A 19,272-nucleotide genomic window follows, 5' to 3' on the forward strand; every position below is an offset into this window, starting at 1 on the left:
TTATTATTATTATCTGCACAATGACTACTTTGAACTACTTTAACTATATTTTGATGATAATACTTTTCTACTTTTACTTGAGGAACATTTTTAATACAGGACTTTTACTGTAACAGAGTATTCCTACACTCTGGTACTTCTACTTTTACTCAAGTACAAGACCTGAGTACTTCTACTTTTACTGAAGTACCAGATCTGAGTACTTCTACTTTTACTGAAGTACCAGATCTGAGTACTTCTACTTTTACTCAAGTACAAGACCTGAGTACTTCTACTTTTACTCAAGTACAAGACCTGAGTACTTCTACTTTTACTGAAGTACCAGATCTGAGTACTTCAAGGTTCAAGGTTCAAGGTTCAAGGTTCTTTATTGTCAATCTGACATAGCTACAGAGTAATTATGCAGTTGAAAATCTTATGTCACAGGCTTCTCCAACAATGCAACATAATAACATAACATAATAACAATAAGAGCAAGAGCAATACAAAAATAATAATAGTTATAAAAATGAAATAAAGTTATGATGTGGAATAGTGCAGTATGAGTCTATATACAAGTTATTGGAATGATATATATATATTAGGTATTAGATACATACTACTGAGTAGCAGATGAATGTTTGATGTTGTTTCAACAGTTCAATTGTTTAACAGTCTCACTGCCCGCGGGAAGAAACTGTCTCCGAATCTTCTTGTCCTTGCCAGGATGCTGCGGTAACGTCTGCCAGACGGCAACAGAAAGAACAGTTTGTGGCTGGGGTGATGGGGGTCTTTGATAATCCGTAGTGATTTCTTCCTGAGCCGCTGGGAGTAAAGGTCCTCCATGGATGGCAGCTCCGTCCTGGTGATGTGCTGTGCAGTTTTCACCACCCTCTGTAAAGCCTTACGATCGAGGTCGGTGCTTCTACTTTTACTCAAGTACAAGACCTGAGTACTTCTACTTTTACTGAAGTACCAGATCTGAGTACTTCTACTTTTACTCAAGTACAAGATCTGAGTACTTCCTCCACCACTGTTTATATATTTTAATATTGTAATACGTGCAGTTCCCCTCTCGGACAGCAGATGGCAGCAGACTTCAGTTTCTGCTCTTGTTATTAACCTGTTCTCCTGTTAGCCTCCTGTTAGCCTCAGTTAGCTTCAAATGTTTCCTGGGATCAAAGCAGGGGACACATGAAGCTAACCGAGGCTAACAGAGGCTAACTGAAGCTAACAGGAGTTGAATCACTGTTTCCTGGAGCCTCTGACGGAGGAGACTCGGGTTTCTGCACAGAGACAGCCGGGGATTCACTTTATGAAGTTGTTGGTTTGACTCTAAAAGTTTGAAAGATGCAGACTGTGATACACGGAGCAGGGATTTATTAACCGGAGCTCCTGATCCCCGGTCCGGAGCCTCCCGTTCCCCGGTCCGGAGCCTCCCGTTCCCAGGTCCGGAGCCTCCCGTTCCCCGGTCCGGAGCCTCCCGTTGCCCGGTCCGGAGCCTCCCGTTGCCCGGTCCGGAGCTCCCGTTCCTCGGTCCGGAGCCCCTGTTCTCTCCTGGAGCCCTAAACACACGGTCACTCACAGGTAAGATCGGTCGTGTTAAACTATAACATAATGAATAAAGTAGTTTTATAGTTGGAGACAGTTAGGTTCTGTGTGGATCAGTAAAGTGTGGGTCGGTGGTGTTAAACTATAACATAATGAATAAAGTAGTTTTATAGTTGGAGACAGTTAGGTTCTGTGTGGATCAGTAAAGTGTGGGTCGGTGTTAGAGCCGGGCTCCGTGTATCTGCTGGAGAGGTTTCCATTGTTTATCATCAGTTTAATCAGCTGCAGAATTACACAGTAATAACACTGTAATAATTACACAGGTAACAATGACACAGTAATAATAACACAGGTTACAATAAAACAGATACAAACAGGTAATAACAAAGATAATAACACGGGGTAATAATAACACAGTAATGTCGACGGTATAAAGAAAGGTTGGTTGTTGGTATCTGATCATGGTATTATTTGATGACTCGTGTTACTGCCAAGCTTATCAGGGTTTCAGATGCAGCTGGAGAAAATCATAAATGTATTTCTGATTAAATGATTATAAAATGTACGCAGAACAGATGTTTTCAGAGTAAGAATTCAGCCTTCTTTTTAACATGTTTTGTTTACTTGCATTTCTTATGTTGTATTATTTCATACATCTATTACAATATTTGCTCAAATTGACACCAGGCATTACACAGTCCTCCTCTTTAACAATGGAGAGGATTAACGTGATTATCAGGAATCATCAAATCTTTAATGTGCTGTTTCTCCTCCAGCAGTTACACAGTTACAACTATAGGAAGCAAAGACCCATCAGCAGGAGAGGACTCTTTAAAGTAGAGACACTACATACTGATATACACCTGAACATCAGCAGGAGAGGACTCTTTAAAGTAGAGACACTACTTACTGATATACACCTGAACATCAGCAGGAGAGGACTCTTTAAAGTAGAGACACTACTTACTGATATACACCTGAACATCAGCAGGAGAGGACTCTTTAAAGTAGAGACACTACATACTGATATACACCTGAACATCAGCAGGAGAGGACTCTTTAAAGTAGAGACACTACATACTGATATACACCTGAACATCAGCAGGAGAGGACTCTTTAAAGTAGAGACACTACTTACTGATATACACCTGAACATCAGCAGGAGAGGACTCTTTAAAGTAGAGACACTACATACTGATATACACTTGAACATCAGCAGGAGAGGACTCTTTAAAGTAGAGACACTACATACTGATATACACCTGAACATCAGCAGGAGAGGACTCTTTAAAGTAGAGACTCTACATACTGATATACACCTGAACATCAGCAGGAGAGGACTCTTTAAAGTAGAGACACTACATACTGATATACACTTGAACATCAGCAGGAGAGGACTCTTTAAAGTAGAGACTCTACATACTGATACACACCTGAACATCAGCAGGAGAGGACTGTTTACGTGTGGTGGGTTAGGAAAATGTGCACTTTCAGAAATATTTAGTCTTTGTGTAATAACAGTATTTACGTCTGCAGTGAGCTTTGACACAGTCTGAGAGACGGACACACACACACCTGTCTCTGGACTGACTGGATCCAGAGGAGCAGGGTCTGCTCGGTTCTAACTGTGTTTGTGTTTGATTTAATGATATCTTTGTTTCCTCTCAGCAGTAGCATGGAGTCCGGTCCTCAGTACTCAGAGGCAGGCAGCGTTTGGCATGTGATGCAGAGAGACGTTCCTCACAGAGACGTTCCTCACAGAGAAGCAGAGAGCTGCAGGCTGCTGGAGGTTTTCCTCTCAGGAGGAGCTCCATGGGGCTTCACTCTCAGAGGAGGACTGGAGCATCGAGAGCCTCTGATCATCACCAAGGTGACTGCTGGGAAACACTCTGTTTAACACATCTGAGAGGTTCTCCATAACACACACATCGAGAGGTTCTCCATAACACACACATCGAGAGGTTCTCCATAACACACACATCTGAGAGGTTCTCCATAACACACACATCGAGAGGTTCTCCATAACACACACATCGAGAGGTTCTCCATAACACACACATCTGAGAGGTTCTCCATAACACACACATCGAGAGGTTCTCCATAACACACACATCGAGAGGTTCTCCATAACACACACGTGTGTGTGTGTGTGTGTGTGTGTGTGTGTGTGTGTGTGTGTGTGTGTGTGTGTGTGTGTGTGTGTGTGTGTGTGTGGTGTGTGTGTGTGTGTGTGTGTGTGTGTGTGTGTGTGTGTGTGTGTGTGTGTGTGTGGTGTGTGTGTGTGTGATGTGTGTGTGTGTGTGTGTGTGTGTGTGTGTGTGTGTGTGTGTGTGTGTGTGTGTGTGTGTGTGTGTGTGTGTGTGTGTGTGTGTGTGTGTGTGTGTGTGTGTGTGTGTGTGTGTGTGTGTGTGTGTGTGTTCTGCAGCTGATCTGTGGAGAGAGTGCAGCTAAAGCATGTTCTGTGTTCTAGCAGAAACTGACCACAGCACATGTTCTGTGTGGATCAGCTGCTCTTACCCTCAGTGTTAGCACAGATAGAGGAAGGCAGCCTATCAGCTCACTGTGTTCGTTGTGTAATGATTAACTTCAGGTAGTGACCTGGTTAAACACCTGCTGGTCGGGGGCTGCTTTAGGTTGGGTTCCTAGTTTCTGTGTTGACCCGTCTGAGGTCCGAAGTCCGACTCACATGACCGAAACTCGGATATCAGCTGCATGTTTCCTCAGAGCAACAGAATCAGGACTCCTCAGTACTGCAGGTTTCACAATGTGACCAGGATCTGACCAAGTCTTTTATCTGGAGCTGAGTGAGGAGGGAACCATTCTGCTGGACTCTGGTTCTCTGGTGTGATATCAGCTGAGTGAGGAGGGAACCATTCTGATGGACTCTGGTTCTCTGGTGTGATATCAGCTGAGTGAGGAGGGAACCATTCTGCTGGACTCTGGTTCTCTGGTGTGATATCAGCTGAGTGAGGAGGGAACCATTCTGATGGACTCTGGTTCTCTGGTGTGATATCAGCTGAGTGAGGAGGGAACCATTCTGCTGGACTCTGGTTCTCTGGTGTGATATCAGCTGAGTGAGGAGGGAACCATTCTGATGGACTCTGGTTCTCTGGTGTGATATCAGCTGAGTGAGGAGGGAACCATTCTGATGGACTCTGGTTCTCTGGTGTGATATCAGCTGAGTGAGGAGGGAACCATTCTGATGGACTCTGGTTCTCTGGTGTGATATCAGCTGAGTGAGGAGGGAACCATTCTGCTGGACTCTGGTTCTCTGGTGTGATATCAGCTGAGTGAGGAGGGAACCATTCTGCTGGACTCTGGTTCTCTGGTGTGATATCAGCTGAGTGAGGAGGGAACCATTCTGCTGGACTCTGGTTCTCTGGTGTGATATCAGTTATACTGTTAATATCACTGAAGGTAAGCGAACATGTTTGCATCTGATGGTGAGAATCTAAAGTATTTCACCTGTATTATCACAACCTCTGAAGATGTGTTCTCTGGTAGCTCACTGAGTTCGGTTTGTTCTCGCTGATGGTTAGCAGATGTTAGCTGGACCGTCCTGATGATTCTGTGCTGGGTTAGTTTCTGGTTGTTAGCAGATGTTAGCTGGACCGTCCTGATGATTCTGTGCTGGGTTAGTTTCTGGTTGTTAGCAGATGTTAGCTGGACCGTCCTGATGATTCTGTGCTGGGTTAGTTTCTGGTTGTTAGCAGATGTTAGCTGGACCGTCCTGATGATTCTGTGCTGGGTTAGTTTCTGGTTGTTAGCAGATGTTAGCTGGACCGTCCTGATGATTCTGTGCTGGGTTAGTTTCTGGTTGTTAGCAGATGTTAGCTGGACCGTCCTGATGATTCTGTGCTGGGTTAGTTTCTGGTTGTTAGTAGATGTTAGCTGGACCGTCCTGATGATTCTGTGCTGGGTTACTTTCTGGTTGTTAGCAGATGTTAGCTGGACCGTCCTGATGATTCTGTGCTGGGTTAGTTTCTGGTTGTTAGCAGATGTTAGCTGGGCCGTCCTGATGATTCTGTGCTGGGTTAGTTTCTGGTTGTTCGCAGATGTTAGCTGGACCGTCCTGATGATTCTGTGCTGGGTTAGTTTCTGGTTGTTAGCAGATGTTAGCTGGACCGTCCTGATGATTCTGTGCTGGGTTAGTTTCTGGTTGTTAGCAGATGTTAGCTGGACCGTCCTGATGATTCTGTGCTGGGTTAGTTTCTGGTTGTTAGCAGATGTTAGCTGGACCGTCCTGATGATTCTGTGCTGGGTTAGTTTCTGGTTGTTAGCAGATGTTAGCTGGACCGTCTTGATGATTCTGTGCTGGGTTAGTTTCTGGTTGTTAGCAGATGTTAGCTGGACCGTCCTGATGATTCTGTGCTGGGTTAGTTTCTGGTTGTTAGTAGACGTTGGCTGGACCGTCGACGTACTCAAGAGAGAAGTAGGAACATTTCCTCATAGACTTCTATTCAATCTGAGGTAATCATTATACATTTTCTTTGCTATTAATGAAAGATAATGAAGGCCCAGAGTTGGATGAGAGGTTCAGAGTTTGAGTAGAAAACTGAAATCCTGGATCTAATTAAAATTCTCAGCATTCCTCTCATAGCTCAGGTTCTGCTCAAGGTTTTCATGGACTTAACGTCCTTACTCTCAATAAAGTTATATAATCCAGTTTTACACAAGACAGCTGGGCATGCAGCTCCAACATATATTCCCTGTGCCAGGATCTCATTTAATAAGAACATGACCATGCTGTCAATAAGAACATGACCATACTGTTAATAAGAACATGACCATGCTGTCAATAAGAACATGTACATGCTGTTAATAAGAACATGACCATGCTGTCAATAAGAACATTTACATGCTGTTAATAAGAACATGTACATGCTGTTAATAAGAACATGTACATGCTGTTAATAAGAACATGACCATACTGTCAATAAGAACATTTACATGCTGTTAATAAGAACATGTACATGCTGTTAATAAGAACATGTACATGCTGTTAATAAGAACATGTACATGCTGTTAATAAGAACATGTACATGCTGTTAATAAGAACATGTACATGCTGTTAATAAGAACATGTACATACTGTTAATAAGAACATTTACATGCTGTTAATAAGAACACGCTGTAGAGCCTCTGCTCTCAGAGGATAAACCCTGAGGTAAACTGGTTGGATTACTCTTGGATCTGACGGTTGCTGGGTTGCTCAACCTGCAGGCCTGAGGTGATTCATACACTGGATCATGAAGCTATTCAAATGATTAGTGTAGGAATTATTATGTTGATCAGACGGAGGCTGGTGTAAAGAATCAGATAACACACATGTCCTTCAGCCGTACCCTGTTGAGCCTCAACATGTCAGACACATAACGTAATGTGTGTAGGGTTGGGCAAACACTTTATAATGTTGAACATCCATCATTAACAGAGTGGTGACGGGAGCCGGCGGATTTGAAAAGATTGAGTCAATTAACAGTACAGAGTGAGCAACGCTTTCCCAATGAAGCAGCTCCATCTAAAACCCAAAGCACTCCTGAATGATCCTGAGGACAGAGACAGAGGACAGTATTGTTAGGACTCAGTGCTGCCTGAGGAAGTCTCCAGGACTCACAGAGTGCTGGGACGAACAGCATCACCATTTCCTGATATTTTATAGTTTGATAATGAAAATAATCTTTGGCTGCAGCTTCATTTTGACTGAAGCCTCCGTCAGCTGGCTGTCAGGAAGTCAGTCAGGACATCAGTCATCCTTCCTTCAGACCCCCACAGAGACAGGAGGTTATTCTGGAGGTCCTCAGGATGGCTGCACTGTGGTGATTATGGGGTGGGCTGGTGATAAGGGCTGGTGATAAGGGCTGGTGATAAGGGCTGGTGATAAGGGCTGGCTGGGACACATGATGAATCCTGTGAAGCTGAGTAAACACGCTCTTTATTTGTGTTTTTTTATAATCTGCCTCTCAACACTTTGCTGAAGTTATCCTCTACATGTCTCCCTGCAGGGAGACAGGCTTCCTGAAGACTTGTCTTCAGTAAAAGGGTTAGGGTTTCTAACTGCTTAGGTCCTGACAGAAGCCCCTCATGTTCTACAGTAGGTAGAACACTGGTGTGTGTGTGTGTGTGTGTGTGTGTGTGTGTGTGTGTGTGTGTGTGTGTGTGTGTGTGTGTGTGTGTGTGTGTGTGTGTGTGTGTGTGTGTGTGTGTGTGTGTGTGTGTGTGTGTGTGTGTGTGTGTGTGTGTGTGTGTGTGTGGTGTGTGTGTGTGTGTGTGTGTGTGTGTGTGTGTGTGTGTGTGTGTGTGTGTGTGTGTGTGTGTGTGTGTGTGTGTGTGTGTGTGTGTGTGTGTGTGTGTGTGTGACACACCGTGCTACAGCCTCTGCACAGAGCTGAACATACAGACTATTCTGGCGCGTTTCCACGACACGGCCTCGCTCGGTATGGCTAGGCCTCGTTAGGACTGACTCACTTTATGGCGCATTTTCATTACAGTTTAGGAACTGGGGTAGTATCTATAGTAACGCAGTGTAGGCGGAGCCGTGAGCACTCAAGCTCACAGCTCCTCATATATGTTCAGAAACTAGACAAAAGTTCAACAAGTACAAACCACAGACTGCCTGTGTCATGGTGAATACAGTCGCTGCTTTATTTATGTCTGTATAGGCCGTTGTTGTGAGTGTGGACGGTCGGAGCATATACTGCGTTAGCTTAGCCAATCTCCATTCAGAAAACACGCATTTTAAAAGGTTTTTCGCCTGCCGTCTGTCTGCAGACTTGTCAAAGCATTAATTCATGGTTTTTACTAACCGGTATCAGTATGTTGTTACTTCATCATTTAGAAACGTGTATTACAATTAAATCACGGTCAAATATGTCCATCTTGTTGTAGTTGTAGCCCCCTTGCCAGCGATGCTCTCTCTAGTTTAGCATACTCAGCCCGACTCAGCCTCGTTGTCTCTGGCCCTAGACCCACGATTTTATGAGGCCAGAAAAACTGTGAATTAGGACCCGCCGGCCGGTACTAGGCCAAGTGGAAACGCAACCAAAGACGGGCCGCTGACGTCACAGCCCTCTTAAACCGTGCTCCGCGCTGCAGTGGAAACGCGCCGACCATTAGAGCTCCTTCAGAACACAATATTAGAAATAGATGTATTCACCTCACTTATCTCACACCTCACCTGCCTGTCTCACACTTCACCTGTCTGTCTCACACCTCACCTGTCTGTCTCGCACCTCACCTGTCTGTCTCACACTTCACCTGTCTCACACTTCACCTGTCTCACACCTCGATTGTCTCACACCTCACCTGTCTGTCTCACACCTCACCTGTCTCACACCTCACCTGCCTGTCTCACACTTCACCTGCCTGTCTCATACCTCACCTGCCTGTCTCACACTTCACCTGTCTCACACCTCGATTGTCTCACACCTCACCTGCCTGTTTCACACCTCATCTGCCTGTCTCACACCTCACCTGCCTGTCTCACACTTCACCTGTCTCACACCTCGATTGTCTCACACCTCACCTGCCTGTCTCACACCTCATCTGCCTGTCTCACACCTCACCTGCCTGTCTCACACCTCACCTGTCTCACACCTCGATTGTCTCACACCTCACCTGCCTGTCTCACACCTCATCGGCCTGTCTCACACCTCACCTGCCTGTCTCACACCTCATCTGCCTGTCTCACACCTCACCTGCCTGTCTCACACTTCACCTGTCTCACACCTCGATTGTCTCACACCTCACCTGCCTGTCTCACACCTCATCTGCCTGTCTCACACCTCACCTGCCTGTCTCACACCTCACCTGTCTGTCTCACACTTCACCTGCCTGTCTCACACTTCACCTGTCTCACACCTCGATTGTCTCACACCTCACCTGCCTGTCTCACACCTCATCTGCCTGTCTCACACCTCACCTGCCTGTCTCACACCTCACCTGTCTCACACCTCGATTGTCTCACACCTCACCTGCCTGTCTCACACCTCACCTGCCTGTCTCACACTTCACCTGTCTCACACCTCGATTGTCTCACACCTCACCTGTCTGTCTCACACCTCACCTGTCTCATACCTCACCTGCCTGTCTCACACCTCACTTGTCTCAACACCTCACCTGCCTGTCTCACACCTCACCTGTCTCACACCTCGATTGTCTCACACCTCACCTGTCTCACACCTCGATTGTCTCACACCTCACCTGTCTGTCTCACACCTCACCTGCCTGTCTCACACCTCACCTGTCTGTCTCACACCTCACTTGTCTCACACCTCACCTGTCTCACACCTCATTTGTCTCACACCTCACCTGTCTCACACCTCACTTGTTTCACACCTCACCTGCCTGTCTCACATCTCACCTGCCTGTCTCACACCTCACCTGTCTGTCTCACACCTCACCTGCCTGTCTCGCACCTCACCTGCCTGTCTCACACCTCACCTGTCTCACACCTCACCTGTCTGTCTAACACCTCACCTGTCTGTCTCGCACCTCACCTGCCTGTCTCACACCTCACCTGTCTCACACCTCACCTGTCTGTCTAACACCTCACCTGTCTCATACCTCACCTGCCTGTCTCACACCTCACCTGCCTGTCTCACACCTCACCTGCCTGTCTCACACCTCACCTGCCTGTCTCACACCTCACCTGTCTCACACCTCGATTGTCTCACACCTCACCTGTCTGTCTCACACCTCACCTGCCTGTCTCACACCTCACCTGTCTGTCTCACACCTCACTTGTCTCACACCTCACCTGTCTCACACCTCACTTGTCTCACACCTCACCTGCCTGTCTCACATCTCACCTGGCTGTCTCACACCTCACCTGTCTGTCTCACACCTCACCTGCCTGTCTCACACCTCACCTGTCTCACACCTCGCCTGTCTCACACCTCACCTGCCTGTCTCACACCTCGCCTGTCTCACACCTCACCTGTCTCACACCTCACCTGTCTGTCTAACACCTCACCTGTCCGTCTCGCACCTCACCTGCCTGTCTCACACCTCACCTGTCTCACACCTCACCTGTCTGTCTAACACCTCACCTGTCTCATACCTCACCTGCCTGTCTCACACCTCACCTGCCTGTCTCACACCTCACCTGCCTGTCTCACACCTCACCTGCCTGTCTCACACCTCACCTGTCTCACACCTCGATTGTCTCACACCTCACCTGTCTGTCTCACACCTCACCTGCCTGTCTCACACCTCACCTGTCTGTCTCACACCTCACTTGTCTCACACCTCACCTGTCTCACACCTCACTTGTCTCACACCTCACCTGCCTGTCTCACATCTCACCTGGCTGTCTCACACCTCACCTGTCTGTCTCACACCTCACCTGCCTGTCTCACACCTCACCTGTCTCACACCTCGCCTGTCTCACACCTCACCTGCCTGTCTCACACCTCGCCTGTCTCACACCTCACCTGCCTGTCTCACACCTCACCTGTCTCACACCTCGCCTATCTCACACCTCACCTGCCTGTCTCGCACCTCACCTGCCTGTCTCACACCTCACCTGTCTCACACCTCACTTGTCTCACACCTCGCCTGTCTCACACCTCACCTGTCTGTCTCACACCTCACCTGTCTCACACCTCACCTGCTCCACCAGAAACACTGATTCACCTGCAGAGCCCAGAGAGCCTGTTAATGATTCAACGTTAGGGTTAAAAGCTCTCACTGTTAATACATCAGTGATTCATGTCTCCACAAAACACAGAAACACAGAAACACAACCATATCAGGAGCAGCTCAGGAACCCAGCCAGACGCCCTAACCCCCCCCCACCCCCCTTTACACTGTTATTACAGAGGAGGGAGGGGGTGTGTTGGTCTGTGGCCAATCAGAAGTAATTCATATGATTTCAGGCGTTACCTTTGCAGAAAGGCATCCAATACAATGTCTTTATATAGTCACAGATATATAATAACCTGACATCATTCACTGAGTATTTCCACTACTTTATTATTTATTAAGAGGTGTGTTACTGTGCTGTATTTATAATATTGTATGTGTGTATTATAATGTGTTTGTGTGTGTGTGTGCTGCAGGTGGAGGAGGACAGCAAGGCGGCCGCTGTGAGTCTGCAGGTTGGAGACGAGCTGGTCAACATTAACGAGATTCCTCTGAGCGGCTTCAGACAGGAAGCCATCTGCCTGGTGAAGGGGTCCCACCGGAGCCTGAGCCTGGTGGTGAAGAGGTATACTATAACACCTCTAAAACCAGTATACTTAACTGGTGAAGAGGTATACTATAACACCTCTAAAACCAGTATACTTAACTGGTGAAGAGGTGTACTATAACACCTCTAAAACCAGTATACTTAACTGGTGAAGAGGTATACTATAACACCTCTAAAACCAGTATACTTAACTGGTGAAGAGGTATACTATAACACCTCTAAAACCAGTATACTTAAAGGGGACCTATCATGCACTTTTGTACGTCTTTTCTACATGAATATGTGTCCCCGGTGTTCCAGGGAACTCACCAAGTGTCAGAAAACACAACCCTCTCTCTTTTCCTCCATACCCAAATCTCTAAAAAAGGGGCTGCAACGGATCTGATAAAAACTGATCCAGATTTGAAATATCTCTGACGTCAGAAACAGGGAGCTCCGCCCATATGAGCAACCCTCCACCTATCAGGGGGGTGTGTGTGTGTGTGTGTGTGTGTGTGTGTGTGTGTGTGTGTGTGTGTGTGTGTGTGTGTGTGTGTGTGTGTGTGTGTGTGTGTGTGTGTGTGTGTGTGTGTGTGTGTGTGTGTGTGTGTGTGTGTGTGTGTGTGTGTGTGTGTGTGTGTGTGTGTGTGTGTGTGTGTGTGTGTGTGTGTGTGTGTGTGTGTGTGTGTGTGTGTGTGTGTGTGTGTGTGTGTGTGTGTGTGTGTGTGTGTGTGTGTGTGTGTGTGTAGTTGTATATTTTCTCTTTTTTATCATATCAGATGAGTGTCACTATGATATCAGATGAGTATCGCTATAATAATAATACCCCCCCCCCTGTGTGATCAGACTCCTGTATAGTTTTCCCAGCAGGCTTCCTCATGGTTTCTGCCCCTTATTGACTCTTCAGATCTGGTTTATGATTCATGAGTCCTGAGGCCTGTCAGTGACTCACTGCTCCATTGTCTCTCTGGATCATAACGTAACAGATCCTGCTGTACGAGTCCATTCAGAGTTTATCTGTACAGAGTCTCTATAGCATCTGCAAACACCAGTGTGTGTGTGTCCGTCACAGTGTGATTACTCATGTTGTGGTTGGACGACTACTCAAGGCTTCTTCTGACAGTGAACATGAACACATTTCAGTGTTTCTGTTAATGCTGCTTCTCTCTCTGCTCTGACACACCATCACACACTTCACCGCTCAGGGTTTAGCAAGCATTACATGAAGACAGAAATCTAGTCACTGACACCAACATCTCTGAAATCACTCTCCAAACCAAGGTGGTGTCTCTACAGACAGCAGGGGTTCACATGCAGCGAGCAATGAGAGTGTGTGTGTGTGATCAGGTGTGTTTTGTCAGAGTGTGTGTGTGTGTGATCAGGTGTGTTTCGTCAGTGTGGGTGTGTTTCGGGTGTGTATTGTCAGAGTGTGTGTGTGTGTGTGTGTGTGTGTGTGTGTGTGTGTGTGTGTGTGTGTGTGTGTGTGTGTGTGTGTGTGTGTGTGTGTGTGTGTGTGTGTGTGTGTGTGTGTGTGTGTGTGTGTGTGTGTGTGTGTGTGTGTGTGTGTGTGTGTGTGTGTGTGTGTGTGTGTGTGTGTGTGTGTGTGTGTGTGTGTGTGTGTGTGTGTGTGTGTGTGTGTGTGTGTGTGTGTGTGTGTGTGTGTGTGTGTGATCAGGTGTGTTTCAAGTGTGTTTCGTCAGAATGTGTGGGTGTGTTTCAGGTGCACTAAGTCTGTACCGGGTCAGGGTGGTTCTGTGTTTACTGACAGTCTGTACCGGGTCAGGGTGGTTCTGTGTTTACTGACAGTCTGTACTGGGTCAGGGTGGTTCTGTGTTACTGACAGTCTGTACTGGGTCAGGGTGGTTCTGTGTTTACTGACAGTCTGTACCGGGTCAGGGTGGTTCTGTGTTTACTGACAGTCTGTACCGGGTCAGGGTGGTTCTGTGTTTACTGACAGTCTGTACTGGGTCAGGGTGGTTCTGTGTTTACTGACAGTCTGTACTGGGTCAGGGTGGTTCTGTGTTAGTTTGGAGGCCTGCAGAGGGATTGATGACGACCAGCTGGATACCAGTGAAGCTTTGGGGGGGGGGGGGGGGTCAGTGCAGAGCTGAGTGCTCTTTGTGTTCCTAAAACACATCATGTAGTGTTTGTGGTATGCTGGCTACACATTTCTCTTTATCATTTCTTAAAAAGATTTCCTTCAGCTGAGGGAGTGTTAGCTCAGAGATTCACCCCCCTCTTTTAGTTTTGGTTTGTTCCAAAGTCAGTGACGGGGAGTAACGCCTAACCCTCTCGTCAAACAACTTTTATTTTTATTTAAAACTTTACATTCCAGTCTTGCCTTATGGGGAAAATACACAGACACACAAACACTTGCTAACACACACACATACACGGCAACGCCCACCACCAGCACACACACACACAATGGCAGATGCAAGTATCAGCGAGAGCAGCAGCGCATTTACAACTTGGAGATATAACCACTATTTTCAATTTGTGGGGATAAAGGACGCAAAAAATATTACGGTCAAATATAAACTGTGTGCAGGACAGAGAGCATTGTCCACGTCGAATAACAGCAATGCCAATCTCCTGAAGCACCTAACTAATGTACATGCGGCTATACAACTAGTCTCCAAAGACCCCACCGTCTCAACCAGCAGTGACCCAGATGGAGCAACACCATCTAAACAGCCAAAAAACGCCACATGTCACCCAGAGTCAACTAAACAGATTGATTGCCAGGTATGTTGTTGAGGACATGCTGCCCATCGCAACGGTGGAGTCTGTTGCCTTCAGAGAACTAGTCAGTGCAGAAAGACCTTTTCCAACAACACAAAAACTTGTATTTTTATTGTTATTATTTTTAAAGTAAAGTAACTTGTTACTAGTTACTTTTATAATTTAGTAACTAATAAAGTAACTAGTTACTTTTTTGAGAGCAGTAACTATAACTATTACTAGTTACTTTTTAAAAGTAACTTGCCCAACACTGGTCCCCGGTGTGTCCCTGGTGTGTCCCTGGTGTGTCCCCGGTGTGTCCCTGGTGTGTCCCCGGTGTGTCCCCGGTGTGTCCCCATGTGTCCCCCATGTGTCCCTGGTGTGTCCCCGGTGTGTCCCTGGTGTGTCCCCATGTGTCCCCGGTGTGTCCCCGGTGTGTCCCCCATGTGTCCCTGGTGTGTCCCCATGTGTCCCCGGTGTGTCCCCGGTGTGTCCCCGGTGTGTCCCCATGTGTCCCCGGTGTGTCCCCGGTGTGTCCCCGGTGTGTCCCTGGTGTGTCCCCATGTGTCCCCATGTGTCCCCGGTGTGTCAGGAGACTCTCAAAGTGATGTCTTTTATACATCAACATGTGTCCCCGGTGTGTCAGCAGACTCTCAAAGTGTCAGGAAATAAACCCCTCTCTCTTTTCCTCCGTACCCACATCTCGAAAAACGGGGGAACAACGGAGCTGATCCAGATTTGCTGCGTCATGACCACATTACTAAAATGTGGGCGGGCTTTACACCCACGGGCCAATCAGAAACGTTGCTGTCAGAAACAATGAGACGTGTTCTGGAAGTAATATGGCCTGTGTTTACATTAGCATGCTAACACTCAGAGCTAACCTGTACTGGAGAGAGCATGTGTGAAGAAGCAGGAAATCAAAAGGAAGTCACCTTGTGGTAAACCTGAGAGAGAAAGAGTTTGAGCTCCATACTGTTTCAGAGAGAATCCTTCATGTGGTTTTACATCATAGACATGTTTTTTATAGATGTGTTTATATCTGATATCCCATAATATATGCCTAAACATAGCATGATAAGAGATCTATAAACACTGAACTGTGTTAAATTCATTAAACAATGAATAAACTAAACATAATGAAGCTTCATCTGCTGCTCCGCCAGGGGGAAGCTTCACCCCCAGAGCCACCTGTTGCCATAGTGATGGTGGAAATGCCTGATGGGTGGACATGTCCTCCTTGATTAGCATATCAGCCCCTCACAGCGAATCAGAAGAGGTGAAGTGCAGGGGGACTTCCTCCCCCTCCTCCCCCTCTCCGGGTGACTCCAGTAATCCTGAAGGAGATCTCCCTCCGTCCGTCAAACTGCCGCTGGAGTTTCAGTCATGGCCGCCGTGTGTGTGAACCACAATGTGTGTGAGCTGCAGTGTGTGTGTGTGTGTGAGAGTGTCTCTTCCTGTTGTGTGTGCAGTGTGTGAGGGGTGTGTGTGCAGAGAGCTCCCGGCTTTATTAATGAACTTTTTTTGGGACACGTTTCTTCTTTGTGTCTGTTTTGAATTTATTGTCCAGATGTTCGGTGAGTGAAAATTCTATATTTTTAAATCTCTTGTGAACTGTGTGTGTGAAGCTGAGGTCCTCTTGTGTTGGGGTGTGTTAGTGAGGAACTGGGGACTGAGATATAGCTGCTTTATGACCTTAATAACTTAATACTCTGTTGTTGTGTTTTTGTCCCGTCACTCTTTGTGAGGTAGGTTAAGCCGTGATTAGCAGACTCTCCAAATGTAAATTACTCTTGTGTTTTAATCCTCTCATAAAGTAATTTTTGTTTAATCATAAATGTTTAGCACACACTGAGCTGTTTGAATGCTGGCTGGTTGGGACCTGGATGCATTGAAGTGAATGGAGCTCGAGCCCCCTCCCCAGATTCACTTTCAACATATCTGAGTGTTCCCGGCTGTAACCCGGACGATAGGCCTAATAAACCCCTCATTTGCATACCAATGGCAGCCATGTGTGGCTCCTGGTGCCCCAGTAACCGGACTGAGAGGACGACCAGCTCCATGTGGGCCTCCTTTGTCCTCCCACCGCCTTTACTTTAATCCACATTCATTTTGTGGAACTGTCCGACTATTGAGATTAACCAAATCTCTCAAAGTAAATCAGTAGTTAGCCATGCTATGACTTTTTACTGCCTTCTACAAGGTGAACCTTTCCAATGATTGTCTAAAGGGGCTTGCAGGCTCCAAACAGAGCCCACCATCATTCATCATCAACATATCAAACAACCAGCAACAACAACAACAACAACAACAAAAGCTGTTGTTGGTAATTGGTAGAGAAATATTGATTCCTCCACAAAACTGCAAGCTCATCTCATTAATATCCGGGAGATGACTAAACCTGAATCAGTGTCCGGGGGGCAGACGACAGCTTGATGCTGCTGATCTGATCATATAAGACCCTCTCTGCTAACCCCCCCCCCCCCAACCCGGGACCATATGGCAGTCTGACAGCAGCACCTACTGTACTCTGAGTCTAATAATGAGGATAACCTACTGTACTCTATGAGTCTAATAATGAGGATAACCTACTGTACTCTATGAATCTAATAATGAGGATAACCTACTGTACTCTATGAATCTAATAATGAGGATAACCTACTGTACTCTATGAGTCTAATAATGAGGATAACCTACTGTACTCTATGAGTCTAATAATGAGGATAACCTACTGTACTCTGAGTTTAATAATGAGGATAACCTACTGTACTCTGAGTCTAATAATGAGGATAACCTACTGTACTCTATGAATCTAATAATGAGGATAACCTACTGTACTCTATGAGTCTAATAATGAGGATAACCTACTGTACTCTGAGTTTAATAATGAGGATAACCTACTGTACTCTGAGTCTAATAATGAGGATAACCTACTGTACTCTATGAATCTAATAATGAGGATAACCTACTGTACTCTATGAGTCTAATAATGAGGATAACCTACTGTACTCTGAGTTTAATAATGAGGATAACCTACTGTACTCTATGAGTCTAATAATGAGGATAACCTACTGTACTCTGAGTTTAATAATGAGGATAACCTACTGTACTCTGAGTCTAATAATGAGGATAACCTACTGTACTCTGAGTCTAATAATGAGGATAACCTACTGTACTCTGAGTTTAATAATGAGGATAACCTACTGTACTCTGAGTTTAATAATGAGGATAACCTACTGTACTCTGAGTCTAATAATGAGGATAACCTACTGTACTCTGAGTTTAATAATGAGGATAACCTACTGTACTCTGAGTCTAATAATGAGGATAACCTACTGTACTCTGAGTTTAATAATGAGGATAACCTACTGTACTCTATGAGTCTAATAATGAGGATAACCTACTGTAACCTATGAGTCTAATATAAGTCTAATAATGAGGATAACCTACTGTACACTATGAGTCTAATAATGAGGATAACCTACTGTACACTATGAGTCTAATAATGAGGATAACCTACTGTACTCTGAGTCTAATAATGAGGATAACCTACTGTACTCTGAGTTTAATAATGAGGATAACCTACTGTACTCTGAGTTTAATAATGAGGATAACCTACTGTACTCTGAGTCTAATAATGAGGATAACCTACTGTACTCTATGAGTCTAATAATGAGGATAACCTACTGTACTCTATGAATCTAATAATGAGGATAACCTACTGTACTCTATGAATCTAATAATGAGGATAACCTACTGTACTCTATGAGTCTAATAATGAGGATAACCTACTGTACTCTGAGTTTAATAATGAGGATAACCTACTGTACTCTGAGTCTAATAATGAGGATAACCTACTGTACTCTATGAATCTAATAATGAGGATAACCTACTGTACTCTATGAGTCTAATAATGAGGATAACCTACTGTACTCTGAGTTTAATAATGAGGATAACCTACTGTACTCTGAGTCTAATAATGAGGATAACCTACTGTACTCTATGAGTCTAATAATGAGGATAACCTACTGTACTCTGAGTTTAATAATGAGGATAACCTACTGTACTCTGAGTCTAATAATGAGGATAACCTACTGTACTCTGAGTCTAATAATGAGGATAACCTACTGTACTCTGAGTTTAATAATGAGGATAACCTACTGTACTCTGAGTCTAATAATGAGGATAACCTACTGTACTCTGAGTCTAATAATGAGGATAACCTACTGTACTCTGAGTTTAATAATGAGGATAACCTACTGTACTCTGAATCTAATAATGAGGATAACCTACTGTACTCTGAGTTTAATAATGAGGATAACCTACTGTACTCTGAGTTTAATAATGAGGATAACCTACTGTACTCTATGAGTCTAATAATGAGGATAACCTACTGTAACCTATGAGTCTAATATAAGTCTAATAATGAGGATAACCTACTGTACACTATGAGTCTAATAATGAGGATAACCTACTGTACACTATGAGTCTAATAATGAGGATAACCTACTGTACTCTGAGTCTAATAATGAGGATAACCTACTGTACTCTGAGTTTAATAATGAGGATAACCTACTGTACTCTGAGTTTAATAATGAGGATAACCTACTGTACTCTGAGTCTAATAATGAGGATAACCTACTGTACTATATGAGTCTAATAATGAGGATAACCTACTGTACTCTGAGTCTAATAATGAGGATAACCTACTGTACTCTATGAGTCTAATAATGAGGATAACCTACTGTACTCTGAGTCTAATAATGAGGATAACCTACTGTACTCTGAGTTTAATAATGAGGATAACCTACTGTACTCTGAGTTTAATAATGAGGATAACCTACTGT

The 19,272-nt window shown here is 45.2% G+C and overlaps 1 protein-coding gene across 1 annotated transcript in view; it reads left to right on the plus strand.

The window, feature by feature from the left end:
* The first annotated feature begins 1,049 nt into the window (after positions 1-1,049).
* The window catches only part of LOC117498755 (protein Shroom2-like), a 36,345-nt gene continuing 18,122 nt past the window's right edge, over positions 1,050-19,272 (plus strand). The window contains 3 exon segments of the mRNA XM_034150906.1: positions 1,050-1,566; positions 3,199-3,400; positions 11,592-11,740. Of these exon segments, the coding sequence (XP_034006797.1) occupies positions 3,206-3,400; positions 11,592-11,740 (344 nt within the window). The 5' untranslated portion in view covers positions 1,050-1,566; positions 3,199-3,205.

The sequence above is a fragment of the Trematomus bernacchii genome, unplaced genomic scaffold (genome assembly GCF_902827165.1).
Source record: "Trematomus bernacchii unplaced genomic scaffold, fTreBer1.1, whole genome shotgun sequence".
NCBI lineage: Eukaryota > Metazoa > Chordata > Actinopteri > Perciformes > Nototheniidae > Trematomus > Trematomus bernacchii.